Below are 20,262 nucleotides of genomic sequence, written 5' to 3'. Positions count from 1 at the left end.
AAGGGCAACGAGACTACTGATGTGATTATGGGGAACAAGCCTATCTCGACACCAGTCACACGAAACTGTAGCACAGTAACAATAGCTGTGCTACTTGTTTACATGTTTACTTGATGATAGTTATTATTAGAGCACTTTTTTTTTTTTTTTTTTTTTTTTGTATTTGTAAGTAGCTTTCTGTAGAGCAGCCTTGTCAGGCCACAGCCTTGTGCATCTTATGGTGACTGCATTTCCCTGCTGCCTATTTTTATTCTGTGCTCAATTCGATCTCGCATTGCTTTATTCAGCAGGGCTTCTGGAGCAGCAGGTGATGCCATGCACGCGCCCTACATACCCCTGCTGTGTAGGACAGGAAACCATTTAGGTTTGTGTTAAGCACACTTCATGTCTGTACCATAAGGAAAACAGCTGACATCACATTTCTCAGAACACATCCCCAGGGCTAAGTGAGCACGGTGGATGGAGAGCGAGAGATGGAGCGGGAGTGCTCGTGCCTTGCTGTGCTTCACTTTAAGCTGTATCTTCAGCTTACAGAGGTCGGCACTACTCTGTGGCTGGACTGGGTAGACAGGCCTGCTGACTCTGACCCAGCTGACTCCAGATGCCAGCGCTGAGAGGGAGGTTTCCTGCCTGGCTTCCCACTTGGCAGCCTAACAGGCCGGACTCTAATAAGCCCACAGATTAAAACGAGTCATCACAGTCCTTTTGTTTTCTTTTTAAACTCTGAAAATAACGTACACTTACTGAGTAGATGGCGCCTAAATGCAAACTGTAATCAACAGGCACATGGCCAGTTAACAACCTAATGACCGTAGGACATACAAGCGGGACTCAGGGTTGGGGAGACGGCTCGGCAGTTACCAGCAGGTACTGCTAGTGGGCAGGGCTTGAGTTTGGTCTTAGTGCCCATGGGTGGCTCACAACCAACCACCTGTAACCCCAAGTCTGGAGGATCTGATGCCTCCTGTCTCTGAGAACTCTGGCACACCCATACACACACCACATACATAATTAAAAACAACACTATAATCTTAAAAAGATAAAACAGGTATATTGGAAGCTAACTTAAAACTCTTGGGTTGGCAGATCTGAAGAAAGCTACAATATCATATTTATATCTTCAATATTCTGCTATTCAACTTTGAGGAGTGTTTGCTTTTGTTTTTAAGTATTGCTCTCCCCTCATTTCATAGAAATTTGACTTTCAAACTTTTATTCTCCAGTATTTGGCCTTGGGGAGTGGAAATGTCCATTTTGAAAACTGTAGACAGGAAGGACTTACACACAGAAAATCCAGACTGTGTTTTTTACCTACCTGTCTCAAATTTATTTCATTAGTGGGAAAATAAGAGAGAGAGGGGGAGGGGAGGGCATGTTTCACATCAGCTATGGGGTTCAAGCTGGCCAGCTCGCTCTCAGTGTGGGAACACACCCGGTACTCCCGGGCTCTCACCGTGCTCACACCTGACCGAAGGGTCTCCTTACCCCTGCACGGATCATTTTTCACTAAGAACTCATCCAGAGCCATCCATCCACCTCCAACTCGAACCATCACCGTGCTTCGCAGGATCCGGACCAGTCGAAGTTGCTGGGAGTCTCCAAACTAGGCAGTGAAGAGAGAAAGAACCTCTAATTGTCAGGGCCGATTCTAAGCGAGGGGAGGGCATGCAGCTTGGAGCAGCGTAAGCAGCCAGAATAATTGCTTGCTTAGTTCACAGCGATTAATTAGTGAAATATCGAAAGGGGTTTGTAATGGTCTACATTAGACTGCTGCATGCTGATTTAGCCCGGGGGAAGCAGTTTGAAAAAAAAAAAAACATCACAAAGGTTAATCAAGTGTAATGTTGAGGCTTTGTACTAAAGGTACAAATTATTTTCCTTTCTTGTAACAGAAGCAACACTCACAAAGCAGAAACTAAGGATGTCTCTAGGAGCGAAGCACAGCCATGAAAAATAAGCGCAGGTCCACTTGCCCGGGACTCACACAAAACAAAGCCTTCCTAAGGACTTCACCACGCTGACTCGGGAGCACCGCCCCTCAGGTTAGAACTACCTTCCTTTGCGTCTGTGAGAAACTCTTAAACTCCTTTGTTATTTTTAGGAGAGTTCTCACTTGGGGAAAAAAAGTAATGGATGCTTATGACTAGTATGAACTCCACACTAAAACTCCGCATCCCTAACGGTCTGGCAAACCAGCTGGCTGGAGGCTGGATTAACACGCCACTTTGTGCTACTGCAATCTTAAAACAGACGCTGACAAATTATCAGTGACACGGACTTCAAATCTCAAAGGGTTTTTTCTCAAAGCTGTTTGTACCACGGGTGCTGCAAGCCTTGCACAATCACTAGGGCACAGGTAGTTTTGATCATAACTTTACTTGTTTTCAAAGTCTGTGAGAAATGATGTTTATACCTGGAAATCATTTCTAAGAGGCTCGTGCCCAACTGGGAAAAGCACCATACTGAGTTTCATGCTTATCAACTTGGCAAGTGACAAAGAAGAAAACGAAGGAACAAACAGTCCGCTAGATGCCAACAGCTTCTTGGCAGAACCGCCTGTGACTATTCCCCTTTGTGTCCTACGGTGAGCAGAAACACTCCGCGACTTTTCTGTAGTCTTTAATGCTGGACTTTAGGGCGGGAACCCTGACAAAAGGCCAGCCAGAGTCCGGCCAGCAACCTAAGCTCAGAAGGCCACAGAGGTGCTCCAGCAGGGTCAAGCACTGAACATCGTACCTCTCCCTTCCTAAGTCTGATTGTCAGACACTTGAGACCTAAATATCCCTATGGATGAACTGCTCCTGAAATGTGAATTTAAAAATTAAGACCTGTATTTATATTGTTAGAGACAAAAAATTGTGCTGCTAGTAAGCAAAGGGAAAAGAGGGCATGAAGAAAATTACCCTTAAGGAACCAGATAATTGGATCAGATAAATCTTGTTCAAGACCAGATTCAAAATTAGACTTAAGGACACAACTAAAAACACTTCATAAAATGATATTTTGGTTCTTAAATATGGTAACTTCTGATTTTACTTTTAAAAGGTCTTCTCCAGACAACTAATGGTGTCTTTAGAATTCCTCTAATTTTCCCAAGGCCAAACCATGAGACAAGAAAAACAGACTAATGTTGTTCTTTGTACTTTCAGCAATAAAATCTTTGAAGGTAAGTATTTCTCTTATTTTGTATGAAAATGAAATGTTACCCTACTTGCTTACTCAGAAAATATCAAGCATGAAAAAGTAACATTTGATCTGTTATAACAGATGTTTTACCCTGATTTTATCTTACACATTGTACATGAGTGTTAAATTATCACCCTGTAACCCATAAGTATACATGACTATGATATGTCAATTAAAAATTTTCCTGGGAAAACTCTATTGAGAGTAATGGAAAAATTTTACTCTAAACTTACATAATTTGCCCTTAAGATGTAGTGTGACTGGAGACTGGAACGGCACCCAGAGGCCGATTTGTGTCTACATGTGGTCCTCTGTGTATGTATTACGGTTTTCAGTTTAGTACTTTTACGGGGCCCCTGAGTGCGTGAACAAGGGGGTCTCTGATTCTTGTGCCTTCTCTCGGGGCTCCTTCCCTTTTGTTGGTTTGCCTTGTCCGACTCTGGCGTGACCGTTCTATCTTACCATGTTTTAGTTTGTTGTTATCTCTTAGAAGCCTGTTCTTTTCTAAGGAGAGACAGAAAGGGAGTGGATCCAGATGGGAGAGGAGGTGGAGAGGAACTGGGAGGAGTAGAGAGAGGGGAGGAAAAGCTGTAGTGTGGCCTACGATTGAGCAGCAGCCACTACCTAATGCGGTCTGCTCCCTACAGAACAGGGCAGGCAAAGCATCTGGAATATGTGCCCGTTAAAATATAATTTCTCGTATGCGCATTTTAACATCCTGATCATGCAGCGCCACCAAGCAGTCCACGCTGACTTAAACGTCAATGCAAACGTTTGGCGAAGACAGCACAGAACACGACTCGGCATGCCCTGGGCACCAGTGACTCAGAACAAGGCAGCGACAGGGGACACGCCTGCCGCTCCCGAGCCCGATCAAGACCTCTTGGTGTTTTGTCTTCCCACAGCCACTGCTTGACACTACAGTCTGTCATATGTCCTCAACAGTCTGACACAGTGACGTGTGGACAATCAAGTGTGTGTTCCAGTGACCACTGGCATTAACATTTGTTAACAGTGAAAAATGGGACTTGAACACTGAGTTTTGATCCTTGGAGCCAGCCAATCAGCTACAATTCATTATCTGGTTCGCTTAAAAGTAATCTCCTCGCTGGAGGCACAAAGCAATCAAGGAGTCCTGGATCCAGGACTCTGAGAGCGCTGACAGAGACGGCACACCAACCAACACTGTAGGAGCTAGCAAGACAGCATGGAAGGACTGGCCAGGGCAAGCTTTAATGACTATGAATTCAAGATTAAAAAAAGTCATTGGGAACTTGAGATTCTACTGGTTTATACCTGATTTCCCAGGAAGAACTGATAAAAAAAAATGAAAAATGGAAGAAAGACAAAATTAGTTCAACAGGAACCTTTCTATATGGATCAAACGCACACACACACATATACACTCACACACAGCACACTTATATATATATACTCTTTCCCAGTCTCTCTCTCTCACACACACTCATACACTCTCACTGTCTCTCTCTGTCTCTGTCTCCCTCTCCCATACACACACACACACTCACAACTCACACCCTGTGCTCCAGGATACAGTATTTAACTTAGGGATGTGCAAGAATCCATTTGTTCTGATTTCAAGCCAAAAAATTTTATTTCATTTTTTTTTTTTTACAAATTTATTGAAAAAAAAATCCTGATTTCAAACTGAAAAAAAAAGTGTAAACAGTTAAAGTTTTCAAATTGAAGTTAAAATGGTAGATGAACATCCTTTAAAAATGAAAATGCGTTACACTATGACGTGCCATACTAAGGACACTTTACACATGCTCTCCTTTTCTGCTGGCTAAAAGATATTTAAAAAAGGAAAAAAGAGACAGAATGATCAAATTTAAAAAAGGAAAAAAGAGAACAGAATGATCAAATCACACTATTTTAATGTGAACCAAGTTCGTTTAGGTTTTGAATAAAAGCAAAAATTACTATATAAATGGAAAAAAACTGCATCTTTTTCATATTTACAAAATGAGTATTTTTTAATTCTAGAAAAAAGAAACAAGATTTTAATTTCATGGTTGTGAATAGCTATTACTTAGAAGCTTAACTCTATTCATAATAAAATAAAGTAATGTGGAACAGCTTGGACATATGACTTAAGTATTTTACTTTTAGTAATTTTCTCCTTAAAAGTGAGCTGTGTGTGACATGGCTCAGACAGTAAGGGGGCAGCCATCGAGCCTGAGGACCCGAGTTCAGGCCCTACAGTTCATTTAGGAGAGCGCTGATGCCCACAAGATGCCCTCTGACCTCTATGTATATTGCGGCATGTACGTATGTACATGCACACACATGTACACACATCCATGTATACACACACACACACACACACACACACACACACACACACACACACAGATGTGAAAGGAGTTTAAACATCTTGTGCATGTCACAGATGGCCGGCCATTCAAACGCAAGCTGTCTAGACAACATACACATTATGTAATCTGGAAATTCAGCCAGCTTAAGAATGAGAAAAGCTGCGGAGTTTCCTACACTACTACATCTTGCGACGATGTGAAAATAATTAGGGTTCCTAGAGAACAACGTAGATCCAACTGATACACACTTCAACTTGTGCTCTCCAGAGACCCGGGCCCTCTAAAACACTCACCCTGTATTTGTTGTCACCGATTTGCTCAACTTGGAATCGCTTTGCACATTTACACTTTGCGACTTGCCTCGTGACCTGTTCAAGACAAAGGTGAAATATTCATTTTAATCTTGGTGCTTCACAGGGGGAGCCTGGGAACAAAGAAGCTGGTTGTGAGTCACGCAGACACACCAGCACCGCTGTACACAGACACGCACCTCATCCTCGATTTTATCCGCATCTGTGATGGGCTTGTATGCGTCTTTGTTCGGATGCAGAGCGGCCACAAATTCATAGTAGTCAATGTACCCATCACCGTCTCTGTCAAAGATGTCGGCCACGGCGCTCATCTCCAGGCGGCTGGTAGGGAACTCTGAAACATACCAGGCAAATCTGGTAAGGTCGTTTGCTACAACTAAGACATATTTGACTGCATATTTTAATCTTAATGGGGCTGGTCTGGGTGATTGAACAGTTAAAAAAAACAAACCTCCTCATTTTCAGCATAATAAATCAACAGTGTATGACCCAAATTTATCTTCAAGAAGTAGGATGAGGGGAGGGAAGCCCTCTTCAGGGGTTAGTCAGCAGCACTGACCACTTTTGTGGAGTCGCCAAACAATCTGACCCAGGGCACTCATGCCCTGTTAATGTGACTATCAGGCCAGAATTATTAACTACAATTATCATGAAATCAGTACTCACTGATTTGCTTTTATATGCCAGCTAACTCACAGAAAATTTTTAGAAGCAAATATTACAATTTATTTAACTATTAACACAGCTTGAGGAGAGAGAAGGAATGTTCCCGTGGCTGCACAGAACAGCAGTGTGCTCACTCAAGAGCTAAAAGTATCACATGCTTTTCCAAGCTGCTGAGTTCCTGGTCAAGTTAAGAAGCATCACTGCACTAGCAACGCGAGGCTATTAGCCCCACGGTCTGAAGCTGTGCTTCTTTTCTGTACAAATTCTTCTAGCTACGGTCATCTGTCTTGGGACCTACTTGAGGAAAGAATTCCATCGATGAACTCCTGCCGTGTGATCTTCCCATCTTGGTCCTTATCAATTCTCCTGAAGAAATCCATCACCCGTGACTTCTTATGATTCATCCACCTCATGTATTTTTTACGCCAGATATCAAAATCGAAGTTAGCAAACTCCCTCAGCTAAAAAGGGTAAAAGTTTTGGCCGAGTCAGTGCTGTGGGCTCCAACTATCTTTAAACCTTTGTCCTTATTCTTTAACTTCATACAAGTCCACAATGAAATACCACAATATCAATTTCACATTTTCCCCTCCAACTATCATATACCCCCAGACCCTCCCACGACTTCATGTTTCTGCTATTTTTAACCTTTTTTTTTTTTTTTTCACAACTTCATTAAATAACTCAGTATTTATGCGTATGAGTATGAACATCACATTCTGGTTTCTGCTGGCTCAATCGAGCTGCTGATGACAGGCTCCCGGTGGTACACATCTCTCCCACGTCAAACCAAGACGTGACCTTACAAATGACTTCTTACGAGGTTTATCTCACCGCATCACTGATTCTTCTTTGCAAATAAAACCTTCAGATTGAAAGCTGCTCACGGAGGTGTGTCCAGAGCGCCAGTAGAGGCTTAGTGCAGCCCAGGCCTAGGCGTGTGTGTACCCTGCCCCTCTGTCCTGTCAGCCACCCCTGTCTGCTTAGACATCTAACATTTCCAATTTTCACAACATAACAAAGAGAAGCCTTCCGCCACAGGGTACATATGGTAACAGACGCGTTCACCAGGGGGAGCTGGCAGCAGACATGCCCAGTTAGAAAGCCTTTCTCAGAGATCAGCAAGCCAGTTGAAATGTAAGCTTTCTAGGTTTTGGATCCCGACATCCAAATCCCGCAGACCCGTTTCTTACAGAAACATGCACAATCTTAGTGTTTCTTTCAGGAGAGAAACAGCACTTGGATGATAAGGATTTGCTTATGTGAGAGAAAATCATGCTTTTGTGCAGCGCAGCACAGAAAATGAAGACCAAGAGACAACGCAGAGATAAATGCAAGCTTCTGCAGACCTCCTCCAGTCTGTCCAGGGCATCATTCAGCTTCCGCCGCCTTTCCAACGCCAGGAGCCAGACCTGCTGCCATTTGCTGACCAGCAGGTTAACCCGGGGATTCTTGGTTTCGATCTGTGTCTGTGACCCAGAGGGATACAGGCTCGATGCCGGGACGCGTTTCCCTGTTAAAATAAAACTCCAGTCAGATGGCAAAGCAGCTTGTGTGCTGATGGGCACTGAGATGAGGGAGGGGCTTTTGGCTCCTAGACAACGCCAACTTTAACTTCTGTGTACTGCATGGAAAATCACTCCAACCTAGCTATTCTTACTAAGGTTCGCATTCTGATCTTATGCACTGCAGAAATGCTATCTCGATGGAGCCCGTTAAATACCGAAAACTGCAAACTTAACGCTTCCAATATTTCCCTACGTACATTCGTGCCACTTCAATGATGAGGCATTGTGGTAAGACGTATTAAGAGAAGGTTACAGGCACCTGCCCTTCTTAGAGCACAGGGCTGAAACGTGGCAGGCCCCGGAACTAGAGCTGGATGCTTCAGAACGACACCCAAGCCAAGAAGATGTGCAGGTCCTAACCTTGTCCCACATCTATTCTCTACCAGGCCTGTATGTTTCCTCTCCTGCGTACACACCCACACTCACTTTCTGGCTGCTTTCACAAGTCTCCACAGTTGCATAAAATAATGCTCACAGGGCATTTTCCCTACCTAAGTAGGGCTAGGTGTGGCCTAGAAAAATGACTGCCCTTTATCCATACTGCACCCAGGCTCTGGTTTTTGAGGGTAGCTACGTGCTTGAACGTGTGCTCCATGAGGGCTAGCTCAATTCGTCCAAAGACGTTACAAAGCACCCTCTTTTGCAGACAGGAGAGCCTCGCTGAGAAGGAGGCGTCTCCTTCAACATGAGGCTTCTCAGCTGGTTGGTGGTGGGGACAGCAAGGCGCCTCCAGCACTGTTAGCTACACAATTGCCCGGTCTCCCTGTGGCAAAGTAATTACAGTGGCTCTACTCCCGCTTAAAACCAAACCAAACCAAACCAAGACACCGTTTAAAAACATACAAATTGTACGATGTAGATAGTACTGGTCAACGTTCTCCGACCTAACTGCTACCGTTCTGAATGCCATCTGGTGGGTTAGGACTGACCGGGAGATCAGTAAACAGAGTCACAGCCAGAGGAGCGTGAACAGGGTCAGCTGTTCTTCACCCAGATCAGTTTCTGTTGTTTGCTTTTGTGATATTTATACAATAGAAGGAAAATGGACCAGGTCCAAGCCGGGGTGTGTGTGTGTGTGTGATGATTTAGATTCCTATAACTCTCCCCAATTTCTTTTAGAATCTGAACAGTATACTTTAAACAAAGTTAAACACAGGCACCTCAGTATAGCTTTTTACTTGAAAAAAAAAAAAAGATAAATACTTATGGCCCACATTTTCTTTCAGAGAACCTTTTAAGGCAGACTGCTTTCATGGCATAGCTACTTTCTCTCTAATTTCCAACAATAATTCAAAAGGAAAGGGAAGTGGCTTGGTCAGCCATCTTTGTTTTTAGACCCTGCCCTGCTTACTTCCGGCTCGTCCCTTGTCCAGGACGGGAATGTGAGACTGTAGTGAGGAAGGATCGGCAGCTCTTCTCTTATAGGTCTTGGTGACTTTATCAACATCGGGCTGTTTTCTGGTCATTTCCTCCATGAAGGTCTGAAGGGAAGAGGATGTCAATTAAATCAATGTACAGATTAAATCAACATTAGGGATGAACAAAAACCCAGGATGAAAGGACTGTGCTGTTACTCTTAAGGGATCATGTTACAAGACTGTACTAGTCAGTGCTTTTACTGATTTCCAAAGAATGTAAAACATCACACCTGACCAAAGCAAATTCAAATTAAAAAACAAACTGTCACTTTTCAGTTTGAAAAACAACACTAGCTAGTGGTCCTAAATATCTGCACCAACTAAGCCTGAATTGCAAAGCTCTTCCACCAGGGATTTTAGTGAGCATTTTCCTGCCGTGGAACATTCCACCCTCACAGTTTAAACACTTAAATGACTGTGCACAGCTGCAGAGGATGGCCGTGTTGACCACGTATGTACCCAGTGGTCACAAGCATCGACTTTAAAGGGCCTGAGTTAACCTTTACTGTAGTTAAGTTTAAAAGGCTTGGTATCCTGCCATTCCTCGTTGTCTCCTTGGCTTCTTGTTGTTGACTGATCCCTACATGTTGGGTATGTGGCAAAGGTGGAGGAAAGGCAGAGGCTGCGGTGAAAAGTGAGGCAACATGGGTCTGGAACGTTCATCATGTTGGAAAACCTGAGCCACTCTGATAACTCCTGGCCACACGGAACATAACCTGGGATGCTTTGGGCTACTATAGGCACCGTTAATGGATTTAACATTTTTAAATTCTGTTTTCTGGTCATGTGGCTGGATGTGTGTGTGGTCCAGTTTGTTAGTATGCACCCCACCCGTGTTCAATGCCTGCGGAGGCCACAAGACGGCACTGGGGCTCCTGAAACTGAATTTACAGTTGGCTGGGAGGTGAGCAGCGTGGGTTACTGCGCGCTCGTGACCTCTGAGCCATCTCTGCAGCTCCATTAGTTAAACAGGCTGTGGATCAGAGCACATACAGTGCCCTGCTTCAGAGCTTAGATCAGGTAAGGCACACAGGGTGAGGAGTCGCTGAGAGAGGAAATGCATGCCCTTTTAAGCAGGCTGCACTTGGAATATTCATGGCTGGTCACCGGAGGAAGCAGGGAAATGCAAATATGAAACAATAAAGCAAATGCCAGGCAGAGCTACAGCAGTGAGATGAGATTTCCCAAGGGGAGGGAGGCAGTGGGCTGACATAACGGAGCTAAGGATGAAATGGAGAAAAGGGCAGAGCTGAGGTCAGGAGTTAGGACCCAGTCAGGAGCCTACAGGTGGCGGAAGGGCGCTCCAAAGAAGGCGACAGAGCGCTCCAGAGGTGCCCGGAAGAGACAAGCTGCAGGGCAGTTGCAGAACAAGAGACCCTTTATCTTGGTCTAAAATAATACGCTGGAGAAGCCCTGTGGTGGAAGAGAGAGGACACCTGAGGTGACAGTGAAAACAGGTGAGGACCAAGTTCACTTACCTGGTGCTCTGCAATGAGGGTCTTCACCTCTTCAATCTCCTGTGGGATGACTTCCTTATCCTTCTCACTAAGTGTAGTTTCGGCCCACTGCAACCACGCCAGCAATGTCTCCAGCAGCTCCTGCTTGGCGATGAGCCCAGCCAGAGCCCCTGCTAACCTCTGCTGGTGCTGCTTTGCCCACGCCAGCACCTGGTGAAGAGACACAGCTCACGCAAGCTCTTCCCACTCAGCACAGTTTCACCGACAGAAGCTGTTCCTCAGTTCACTCCACAAGTACACATGGCCCCCAGACCCTCTCCAGCGCCACCTTATTGAGCAGACATGGTGGACAGGTGGGACAAAACCTCCAGAGAACCAATCCTGTGCCGTGTAAGGGCTCACGGACGCAGCTGCGGATCCTGAAACCTTTCTGGCCAAAGGCTCCTTCAGGGGCTGACGCTCGCTCGGGGTAACCTCATGACGGCCTCCCTTCCCAAAGCTCTAAGTCTGTCTCTACTGCTGAAACTTCGCACTCCCCTGCCCCCGCTCACAGGCTCCGCTGCCAGGGATGGTGGAAGGCACACTGACCTCTTCAAACCTGGCCTGGATGATTGTTATCCAGTGCTTAATGGTGGTGATGGAGTCGGGGTGGCAGATGGCCAAAAGAGCGTCACCCATGCCAGCGGCCACACTTAGCTCACTTCTTTTTTCTTCCAGTTTCCTCATGAACTCCTGCAGGAGAGCAAACACTTCAGTCAGCTGTTGGCCCCTGCTGAGCACAAGGGTTTGGTGACGTTCACTTACTGTCAGGGTTATAAAAAATCAGTAAGAATTTCCATGTGGTGTAGGATTTGATCCTGGCTGGCTGTCCGCCCAGAGATACAAACGAGGCTTCTATATACCGAGCTCAGCCTAAAATCTACCTAAGCCTGACATACTTTTCCTGCTCTTACAGTTCAGCTTCCCCCGTAGACAGTGTGCGAGGCACATCGATCTTCCAGCCATGCCTGCACGGCTGCCACTAACAGCAAGGCTGTTCCTGGCCACAGTCAGCCAACTCCTCTTTGAGGATGGGCAGTAAAGTCAGAAGCACATGATGTAACAGGCGGTTCACTAGGATGATGCACTTCCAGCAGGACCTTGAGGGGAAAGGTTATTAAGTGGTGTTGAAAAAAAAATCTTTCAGGCTAATCGGAAGTGCCGATGTCCACACTGAGGGGTGTGTGAGCATTGCAAATTCCTGACTTTTCCAGGCAGAGGTTAAAAAACATCTGTTATGTGGACCACTCTTGTGAGGGTTTTTCCAAGTTCCAAGCACGGCTACAGACAAGAGCTTAGCTTGGCTTGGTAACTCAAGGGCCACACTCCTGCCTGGTTAGTCACTTAATGCTTTAAATTTATAATATGTAGTAGAGGTTAGTTCTTGCGGGATTTCTTTTTATAAGGTTCTTGATTAAAAATGAGAAGTGGAGATGAGAACTGGGCCCAGAGAGTACTCGGTGAGTGGACTGAGCCTGAAGCCTCCCCTGACCTGAGGCAAGAACAGACACCTGCAGGTTGCCCTCTGACCTCCATGAGTGAATGGTAGTCCATGCAACACCCAAGACAACCCTGTTAAATCAAATAAGCCCCCAAAGTGCAACAGGCCTACGACTAGTAATTTAACACTTTAAATGAGTTGCTTATTTTGCATATAAATGTAGAAATTATTACTATGCAATTCTAGTGGAATATTTTGCCAATGCTGAGCTGCTCCTTAAGGAAATACACATGCAACTGTGACAAAAATGGACTAACTCTGGTCAGAAGTCAAACGATCCTCTAGGAAAATCATTGTGCAGCCTAGAGACAGGAAACAGTGTCTAGTTCTACCGTGACCACCTTCTTTCAAAAGGAAACCCTAGAAGACAGCTACCTACCCGGGTGCATAGGTGTATGTGAACAGGTGGGGAAGCAGGAAGGGTGGAGACAGTCTCACTTGCACCAGATGGTTAGTTTTTAGCTCAGGAAGGAAAACAACAAGACAAAACAAAAAACCCGCTGCACTTGCTACGTGCAGTCTCGGGCTTCTTCTCTTTCCCTTCTTGAGCGTCTAATTTGTTTTACTCAGCAGCGGGAAGCTACTCACTTTGTGTTGGTCAATCAGGGTCCGGAGGGCGTCCTCGTCATCGGGGAGCGCACCATGGAAGCGCAGGGTCTGCTCTGCTTCTGCCAGCCACTCCAAGAGCGTGTGGACCACAGAGTGAAACTCCTCTGCCTAACAGCACACACAGGAGGGTTTCCCCGCACACCCGTCAGTGGCCGTTACCCAACTGCACACACCCTCCCAATGAAAGAGTCTTAATTCAAGTCAAGCTCCTAGTCCCATTAAGAGGATAGGGATGGACGTATGTTGCTACACTTTGCAAATATAAGGAGAGATGTAAAACATCAGGAAGGCCTCCAGGAAGCCTCGTTCACTGTTCCTGCAGGTTAGTAGTCCATGAGGGGCAGCTATTGGGACTAAGCAGAGAGTAGCAAATACCCCTGCTAAGTACCTGAAACCCCCTGGAGGAGCAGCAAGAAAGGGTCCAGTCAGTTCTGAGACAGACTAGACTTCCCCCATGACCGTCCGGGATGAGGGCCGGGATGAGGACTGGACCCTCTGGCTGCCTTGCTGCGGCTCCGGGATGTCACCCATAACTCCCAGCTCTCGTTTACACGGGTTTTACCTGACGCAGGGCTGCTTCTAGCCGCGTCTGCTTCGATATGGAGAGCGCACACACAGTCTCCCAGCGGGTGCTTAACTCCTGCATCTGGACCCTGACCCAGGAGGAGTCATCCCGGCTGCCTTCCATGAGCTCTCTGGCAGAGCGCTTCAGCGCCTGCACGCTGCTGGTCCTCTTCCCCAACTCTTTTTGGAAGACCTAAGGAAACCATGTTAACTTTTACCACAGCTAACTTTTGGTGACAGGAACTAAATATCGAAAATGCATCACTGTAATACATATATGTACACAAAGCAGCACATACATGCACCTATAGCCCATGGTTTTTAGTGACCGTATTTTTGACAGAATCTTCACAAGGTAGAAAAAAACTCATGGCTCCTCTCTGAGAACTTAAGACTGGATAGATTTTGTTTATACCCAGTGACATTATCATAAGGAAATATGTTTTAAATGAGATATATGAGATTTAGATGATGGTGACCAGCCTTCTCAATTTCAATTACACAAACATGCACACACACGCACACACACACAACGTCAAATTCCCTTTCTCTCTGAGTCACATAGTAGAGAATCCTGGTTCCTCTCATGTCGTTAGCGTGCTGCCACAACATGTAGCTTGGCTCACTGCTATTCTGAGAGACAAGCTTCAGAGACAGACTGAGCGAGCCTGGTGCACATTACGGGCTCTAGAAAGAACAAGGAATCGAATCCAGCTATGCGGGCCTTCCTTCTTTAACAAGCCCTTTCCCCACAGCACCTCAGGGATTAGCCCATGATTTCCGAGTTTAGAGGACTGAATTATTACCTGTCATCTCAGAGGAAAGGCGCTGGGCTCTCCTATCTGCCCCTCTTCATTTAGGTAACTTTAAAAGTAATGTGCCATTAAAGAGAATGGTTTCTTTGGGCCACTCTAAGGAGTAAAGTTGAGCCCAGGGCTCTTCATTTTTAATCTAGCACCTGTATATAAAACTACATATTCGGAAAACTAGTTTTTTAAATCTACAATGAAGTTCCTCTAGTGTTTTTTTTTTTTTTTTTTAAATCACCTCTGAAGGGAGCTTATCCAAAACAATCTGAGCAGAATGTAGCGAACAGTGAAACAGGTGCCAGCCTAACAGTGCTCAGAGGTATGCAGCCAGACAGACATGGCCACTATCAATACACACAGGAGGGAAAATAGCTACATGTTCGCTCATGACAGGACTATCCAGTAGTTTCAAAGTAGATTTTCCAACGTTCTTTATATAGTTAAATTTTGGAGTCTTCCAACTACATTACTAATCTTCAATGAGTAATTAATATATGATGAGTTTTTTGATGTGTAATAATTCATATTTGATGAGTTTTTGATGTGTAATAATTCATATTTGATGAGTCTTTGATGCGACTTTTTGGTAGTAAATATCTAGGCAGTAACTTACCAATGTGGTTTATGCTCCACGCAAGATCCCAGCACCCACTATTCCCTGAGGGAGTACCTGGACACGCCTAATTCACCGCACAAGGTCATTCTTTTTGGTCCAGAGGCAAAGCATTGTGGGCCTGACCAACGTTCTCTAATTTCTTTATCAGACACAGAATCTCATGGCACAAACTAACCTTGAACTGCAGCTCCTCCTGCCTCCACCTCCCCGGCATTAGAATGAAAGGGGTGAGCCGCCACGCTGGGCACAGGACTTTGCACGCACTAAGCCAGCATTCTACCAGCTGAGGCACACCCTCAGCATGCGCTTTATTTACTCTTTTATTTTCTGTCAGTGTTCAGTATAATAAACTCTTCTCTACGGGTATAACCACAGACAAGAATCAAAAAAGGAAACAAATATCCAAACATGTTTTAAAAGTACAAACAACAGTCTAAGAAGACCAAGCGCCTCGGAACGGCATAACCGAAGAAGCACGGAGAGGGCATTAAAAAAGCACACGTGTGTTTCTCTGAAGTCAATATCAAAGCAGGGAAACAGATTAGGAAGTCAGGTAAATAAATTCAACTCTTGGTGTGTCAGCCATGCTTCGTGCTTTTCTGGAGGCCTGCCAGGTTGCAGCATATTGCTGGATCATAAATTAAGGTCTTGGGGTTGGAGAGCTGGCTCAGCGCTTAGGAAGGTTTTCTTCTCTCCTGACAGAACCTGAGTTCCGTTCCTAGCACCCATGGCAGGTGGCTCATGGCAGCTTTACAGACCTGACACACTGCTCTGGCCTCTGAGGGTACCCAGCCCCTTGCCCCCCCCAACATGCACATATAATAAAATTATGCACTTAAATAAAAACAGAATTAAGACCTAATACTTACCACCAGCTGGAAACCTCAAATATATCCTTAATTTACAAGCCCATTAGAAAATCAAGAGGAAAACTATTTTTAAAAATAAATAAATCTCTGAGCACATGCTGTCAACTCATATATTACCACAAGCAGAGGATCTACTCATGACCCCTTGGGAGGGAGGGTCCAGCATCTGCACACCTAGAAGGTGGCTTCTTTCCACATCACAGAATGAATGGTTTTAAGTTTCACTGCATAAGCGTTTGAATGAAGCCCTGCTCCCAAAAGGACCACAAAATGAAATTACTCTAAAACAGACAGAGAGCGGGTGAGTAAAAGGAAAGTATTCTGGCGACTGACTTGCCCCCATTGCTTCTGAAGACGGCCCCTGGATCTGCTCCGCCACACGTCCTTCTCAACGCTCAGAATCAAGAACCGAACAACACAACAGAAACAAAGTTCCCGGTACCTTGTGATTATCGATCAGATTCATCACTAAATCAATGTCTCCGTGGACAGGCTGGTCTTCTGCCAGCTGGGGCTCAACTCGATAGAGCCAGTCAATGAGGGCCTGCAGGGCGTCTGTGAACTGTCCAGAAAACAACAGGGCCTCCTCCAGCTTGTTTTGTCTGAGGGGGGAGAAGGAGGCAGATTAGCCTTCTGAAGTTCCCCATGATGGCTAGTGGAACGGAAGAGGAGGAGGCTGTCTCCAGACTTCCCCCCGCTTTCCTTAGCAAACTCTCTTTTGGGCCTTTAGATACACACGTGGCATCTGTCATGGGAAAACCTCCTCAACCTCATCTTTGTAAATCACTGGCCCTTCTAGAGTCTGAATAAATATATGCAAGTTCTATTTTAAAAGATTATTTTCTTCATGTGTGAAGCTGCCAGAGCTGAGAACTCCAGTTCGTCTCGACACAGGTTGAAAATCTACAATCCAAACTTCAAAATTGAAAATTTCCCAAATCACTAACATGCTACCGAATCTCACTCTATAAAACTCTGTACCATACATGCTTTTATTAAAAAACAAAAACAAACAAACAAAACCAATGGCTTTCTAATTTTCACTCTGAGGCCCTGGGATCCTGTGAGGAAGAAATGGTGGGAGAGTAGCCTTGGAGATTGTGACAAGAATGAGAGAATCTGTGAAGTGAGTCAAAACCAGGACTGACACCTCCGAAGACAAGTTATCAAGAGAAAAATCACTAAGGGGGTTATCACATGGTGCCACAAAAGATACCCATCCCAGCAGGCGGATCATTCTCAGCACAGAAATATAAGGAAAACTAGTTGGAATCCTCAGGAACAGTTAGACTAGGCAGAAGAAAAGAAAAAACCAACAGCTCTTGAAGGCAGGTCTTTCGAATTGTTCATATCTAACAGTAAGAATAAAAGAGAGGTAGAAAAGCATGGAGAGAAGATGTAAGAGCTCTGGGATACCCTGAAAAGCATGTCACTGGCATACTTGAGAAAGAAGAACTACAGGCTGGAGCACAGAAGACCAGTTCGCTGAAACAGTAGAAAGCTCCCCAAAGCCTGGGATCGGAGTATCCAGGCACAAGAAGCATTTAGAACCTCAAACACACATGACCTCAGAAGTGCATCACCATAACACATTTAAGTTGTTAAAAGTAGGGGACAATGAAAGGATATTCCAATCTGCAAGAAAGTATTGTCCAGGAACATTAAAAGAGAAATACAGAAGATTAACAGCAGGGTTTCTCAGAAGGAACTCTAAATGCCAGGAGGGCATGGAGTAGTGTATTTCAGGTTCTGAGAGAAACCAACCACCAGTCACGGCTGCTGTACCCAGCAGGTTTGTCCTTCACAGTCAAAGGAGAGGTAAGGACCTTCTGTGATAAGGATAAAAGGCTTAAGGGAATCCTGTGCCCAGAAACAGAGAAAGGATTCAGTAAATATAATCATTGAGAATATTAGAAAAAGAAACACTCCAACAAGGAAGAAATACCTCTCATACAGCAAACATCAAATGTACAAGATAAATAGGAAGAAATACACAAACTATAGTTGAAGCTATTTGAAGAAAATCACAAAGAGATAGAAATTTATATGCCAAGTGCTGGAACAGCACCCGATTTTATAGAAGCAAAACACCACTAGACACAAAAATGAGATCTGGGCCCCACTGTAACAGTGGGTAACTTTAATACCAAGAATAACTTTGTAGAACTGGAGAAAACATCCCCAAATCACGTGCAAGCACAAAAGACAGCATATATCCCCCAGGGATCCTGAGTAAAACCACACTGGAGCTAAAATAAGACGTAAGGAAAAAATACTTCAGGCTGTTGGTGCGGTGGATTTCCCAGATAGGACGAAAGAAGTAGAGAACAAGGACTGACACCTGGGATTACATCAGGGCTTCTGCCCAGCAAAGCAGACTGCCTTCGTTGTCCCAGCAAAGCAGACTGCCTTCGTTGTCCCCTCAGAATAAAATGGTCTGAATGGAACTGAATGACAACGGAGCTCACGGGCTCTTATGCTCCAATACTTGGTCCTCAGCTGGTAGAACCGTTTGGGAAGGAGTAATAGGCGTGCCTTCGTTAGAAGTGTGGCTTGGTTAGAGAGGTGTGTCACTGGGAGTGGGCCCTGAGGCTTTGAAAGATTTACCCAGGGTGCTCTCTGCCTCTCGTCTGTGGTCTGAGATGTGAGCTCTCAGCTGTTCCTGCTGCCATGCTTTTGCTCCACCATCATGGACTCTAACCTTCTGGAATAGTAAGCCCAATTAAATACTTTCTTTTGTTAAAAACTAAAAAAATAAAAATAAACTATCTCAGGCTACCTACATATGTAAGGGATATATGAAACATGGATTTTGAGTTTAGACTAGAGTCTTACCCTCAAGATATTTCATGGCATACATGTAAATATTTCAAAATCTGAAGGAAAAAACAAAACAAAACCAAACAAACAAACACCCAAACCTGAGTATTTCTGCTCTCAAGCATTTTGGATTAGGATACTGAACTTTTCTGACAAAAGTAACTAGAACTAAGGATCACAAAAAAAAAAACAAAAAAACAAAAAAACAAAAAAAAAAACCCCTAAATACAGGATGTTTGAACTTTTATACAATTATTGTACTTTATTAAATACTTATAGTTTTAAAGTGAAACCTTGGGGCCCCACAAAAATCAGTGGGAAAGAGGAAGAGGAAGCCTGAAGGAATACTGGGCAGGGCAGGGCTGCTTGCGGGCCATGTTATGGAGCCTATTTTATTTTATATCCAAAATCAAGTTCCTACAGGGGGTGAGAAAGAGAAATGATAAGGCTTTCACTTATATTTTCATGTGACTATTCTACTAGTTATATGCAAATTAAAAGAGCAAAATCACTGCCTGTGATCCTGGAACGCAAGAAGCTGAGAAAGGAGGATCACTGCAAGTCCGAGGGTGGCCCTGGCTACACAGTGAGTTGAGGGGCCACTAGAACACAGCGTGAGACCTAGTAAAAGCAAGTAGCCCTAGTTGAAACAGATTTTCCTCACCCAAAGAGGTCTCTGAGCTCCACAAACTGTGTATGTGAGGCAGGTGTGCGCAGTCACCAACGGCCAGAGTAGCCTACCTTTCCACAGACTTTCCACATATGGTGTCCCATTTGTCCCTGAGTTCACTCAGCATGTTGTCCAGCTTCAGGTTGTCATCAGCCAGGGAGGTTTTCTCCTTCAGAGAACGCCCAGTTCGGTTGGTGGTATCATAGACAGAATGTTTACCTCCGAGTGATTTCTGAAACTCCTACATATTTAACAAGAAAAGAAAAAAAAGAGTTAAGATTCTGCTTGAAGAAATAGGTAAAAAGTATCAAAAGCAGGATCTTGTTTAAGGCCCGGCCTTCAGTCACTTGCTGTCAGCATCGTGGCCAGCTGTGAAGTATTAACGCTCTGTATTAACTGTTGTCCACCGCAAAGAGAAGCGTCTTTGCTTGAGGCCGAGAGTCCCACCGGCCCTTGCGTGTAAGCAAATACTAAGGAGGCACTTTGACATGCATTTCATGAAACTAAAGTAGTATGTTCATCTTTTCTGTCTATGACCTCCCTCGCCATGGACCTTTGACCAGATTCCTGGCAACACACATCAGATCAGATCCCCCTCAGCTGGTTACTCCAGCTGTAACGGTCACGCCACTACTGCACCACCAGGCAGACCTCGCCTGGCAGACTGGTACTGCAGCGTGCGAGATGCATGTGACCCACTCTAAGCCCCCAAAGAAACCGTGAGGGGGGAGGCAGAAAGAATCCGAGAGTTGGCCAGTTAGGAAGCGGGTCATTAGACATTGTGTTCTGGGTATGTTAAGCCGTGACACGCATAAACTCA

General features: G+C 44.9%; 1 protein-coding gene across 12 annotated transcripts in view; it reads right to left on the bottom strand.

Moving 5' to 3' along the window:
• Positions 1-20,262, bottom strand: part of Dst (dystonin) — a 400,583-nt gene that overhangs the window by 6,506 nt on the left and 373,815 nt on the right. For all 12 annotated transcript variants that reach the window (XM_055606512.1, XM_055606422.1, XM_055606436.1 and 9 more), the window contains 13 exons: positions 19,514-19,683; positions 16,395-16,554; positions 13,657-13,851; positions 13,074-13,202; positions 11,534-11,677; positions 10,967-11,155; positions 9,422-9,551; positions 7,852-8,015; positions 6,801-6,963; positions 6,016-6,170; positions 5,819-5,893; positions 4,483-4,500; positions 1,486-1,603 (listed from right to left, as the gene is read on the bottom strand). In XM_055606512.1, the coding sequence (XP_055462487.1) occupies positions 1,486-1,603; positions 4,483-4,500; positions 5,819-5,893; positions 6,016-6,170; positions 6,801-6,963; positions 7,852-8,015; positions 9,422-9,551; positions 10,967-11,155; positions 11,534-11,677; positions 13,074-13,202; positions 13,657-13,851; positions 16,395-16,554; positions 19,514-19,683 (1,810 nt within the window). The remainder of the gene's footprint in view (positions 1-1,485; positions 1,604-4,482; positions 4,501-5,818; positions 5,894-6,015; positions 6,171-6,800; positions 6,964-7,851; positions 8,016-9,421; positions 9,552-10,966; positions 11,156-11,533; positions 11,678-13,073; positions 13,203-13,656; positions 13,852-16,394; positions 16,555-19,513; positions 19,684-20,262) is intronic.

Source organism: Psammomys obesus, unplaced genomic scaffold (assembly GCF_907164565.1).
Source record: "Psammomys obesus unplaced genomic scaffold, mPsaObe1.curated_primary_1811, whole genome shotgun sequence".
Lineage (NCBI taxonomy): Eukaryota > Metazoa > Chordata > Mammalia > Rodentia > Muridae > Psammomys > Psammomys obesus.
The sequence above is the reverse complement of the archived record's forward strand: the minus strand, read 5'-3'. Positions and strand labels throughout refer to the sequence as shown.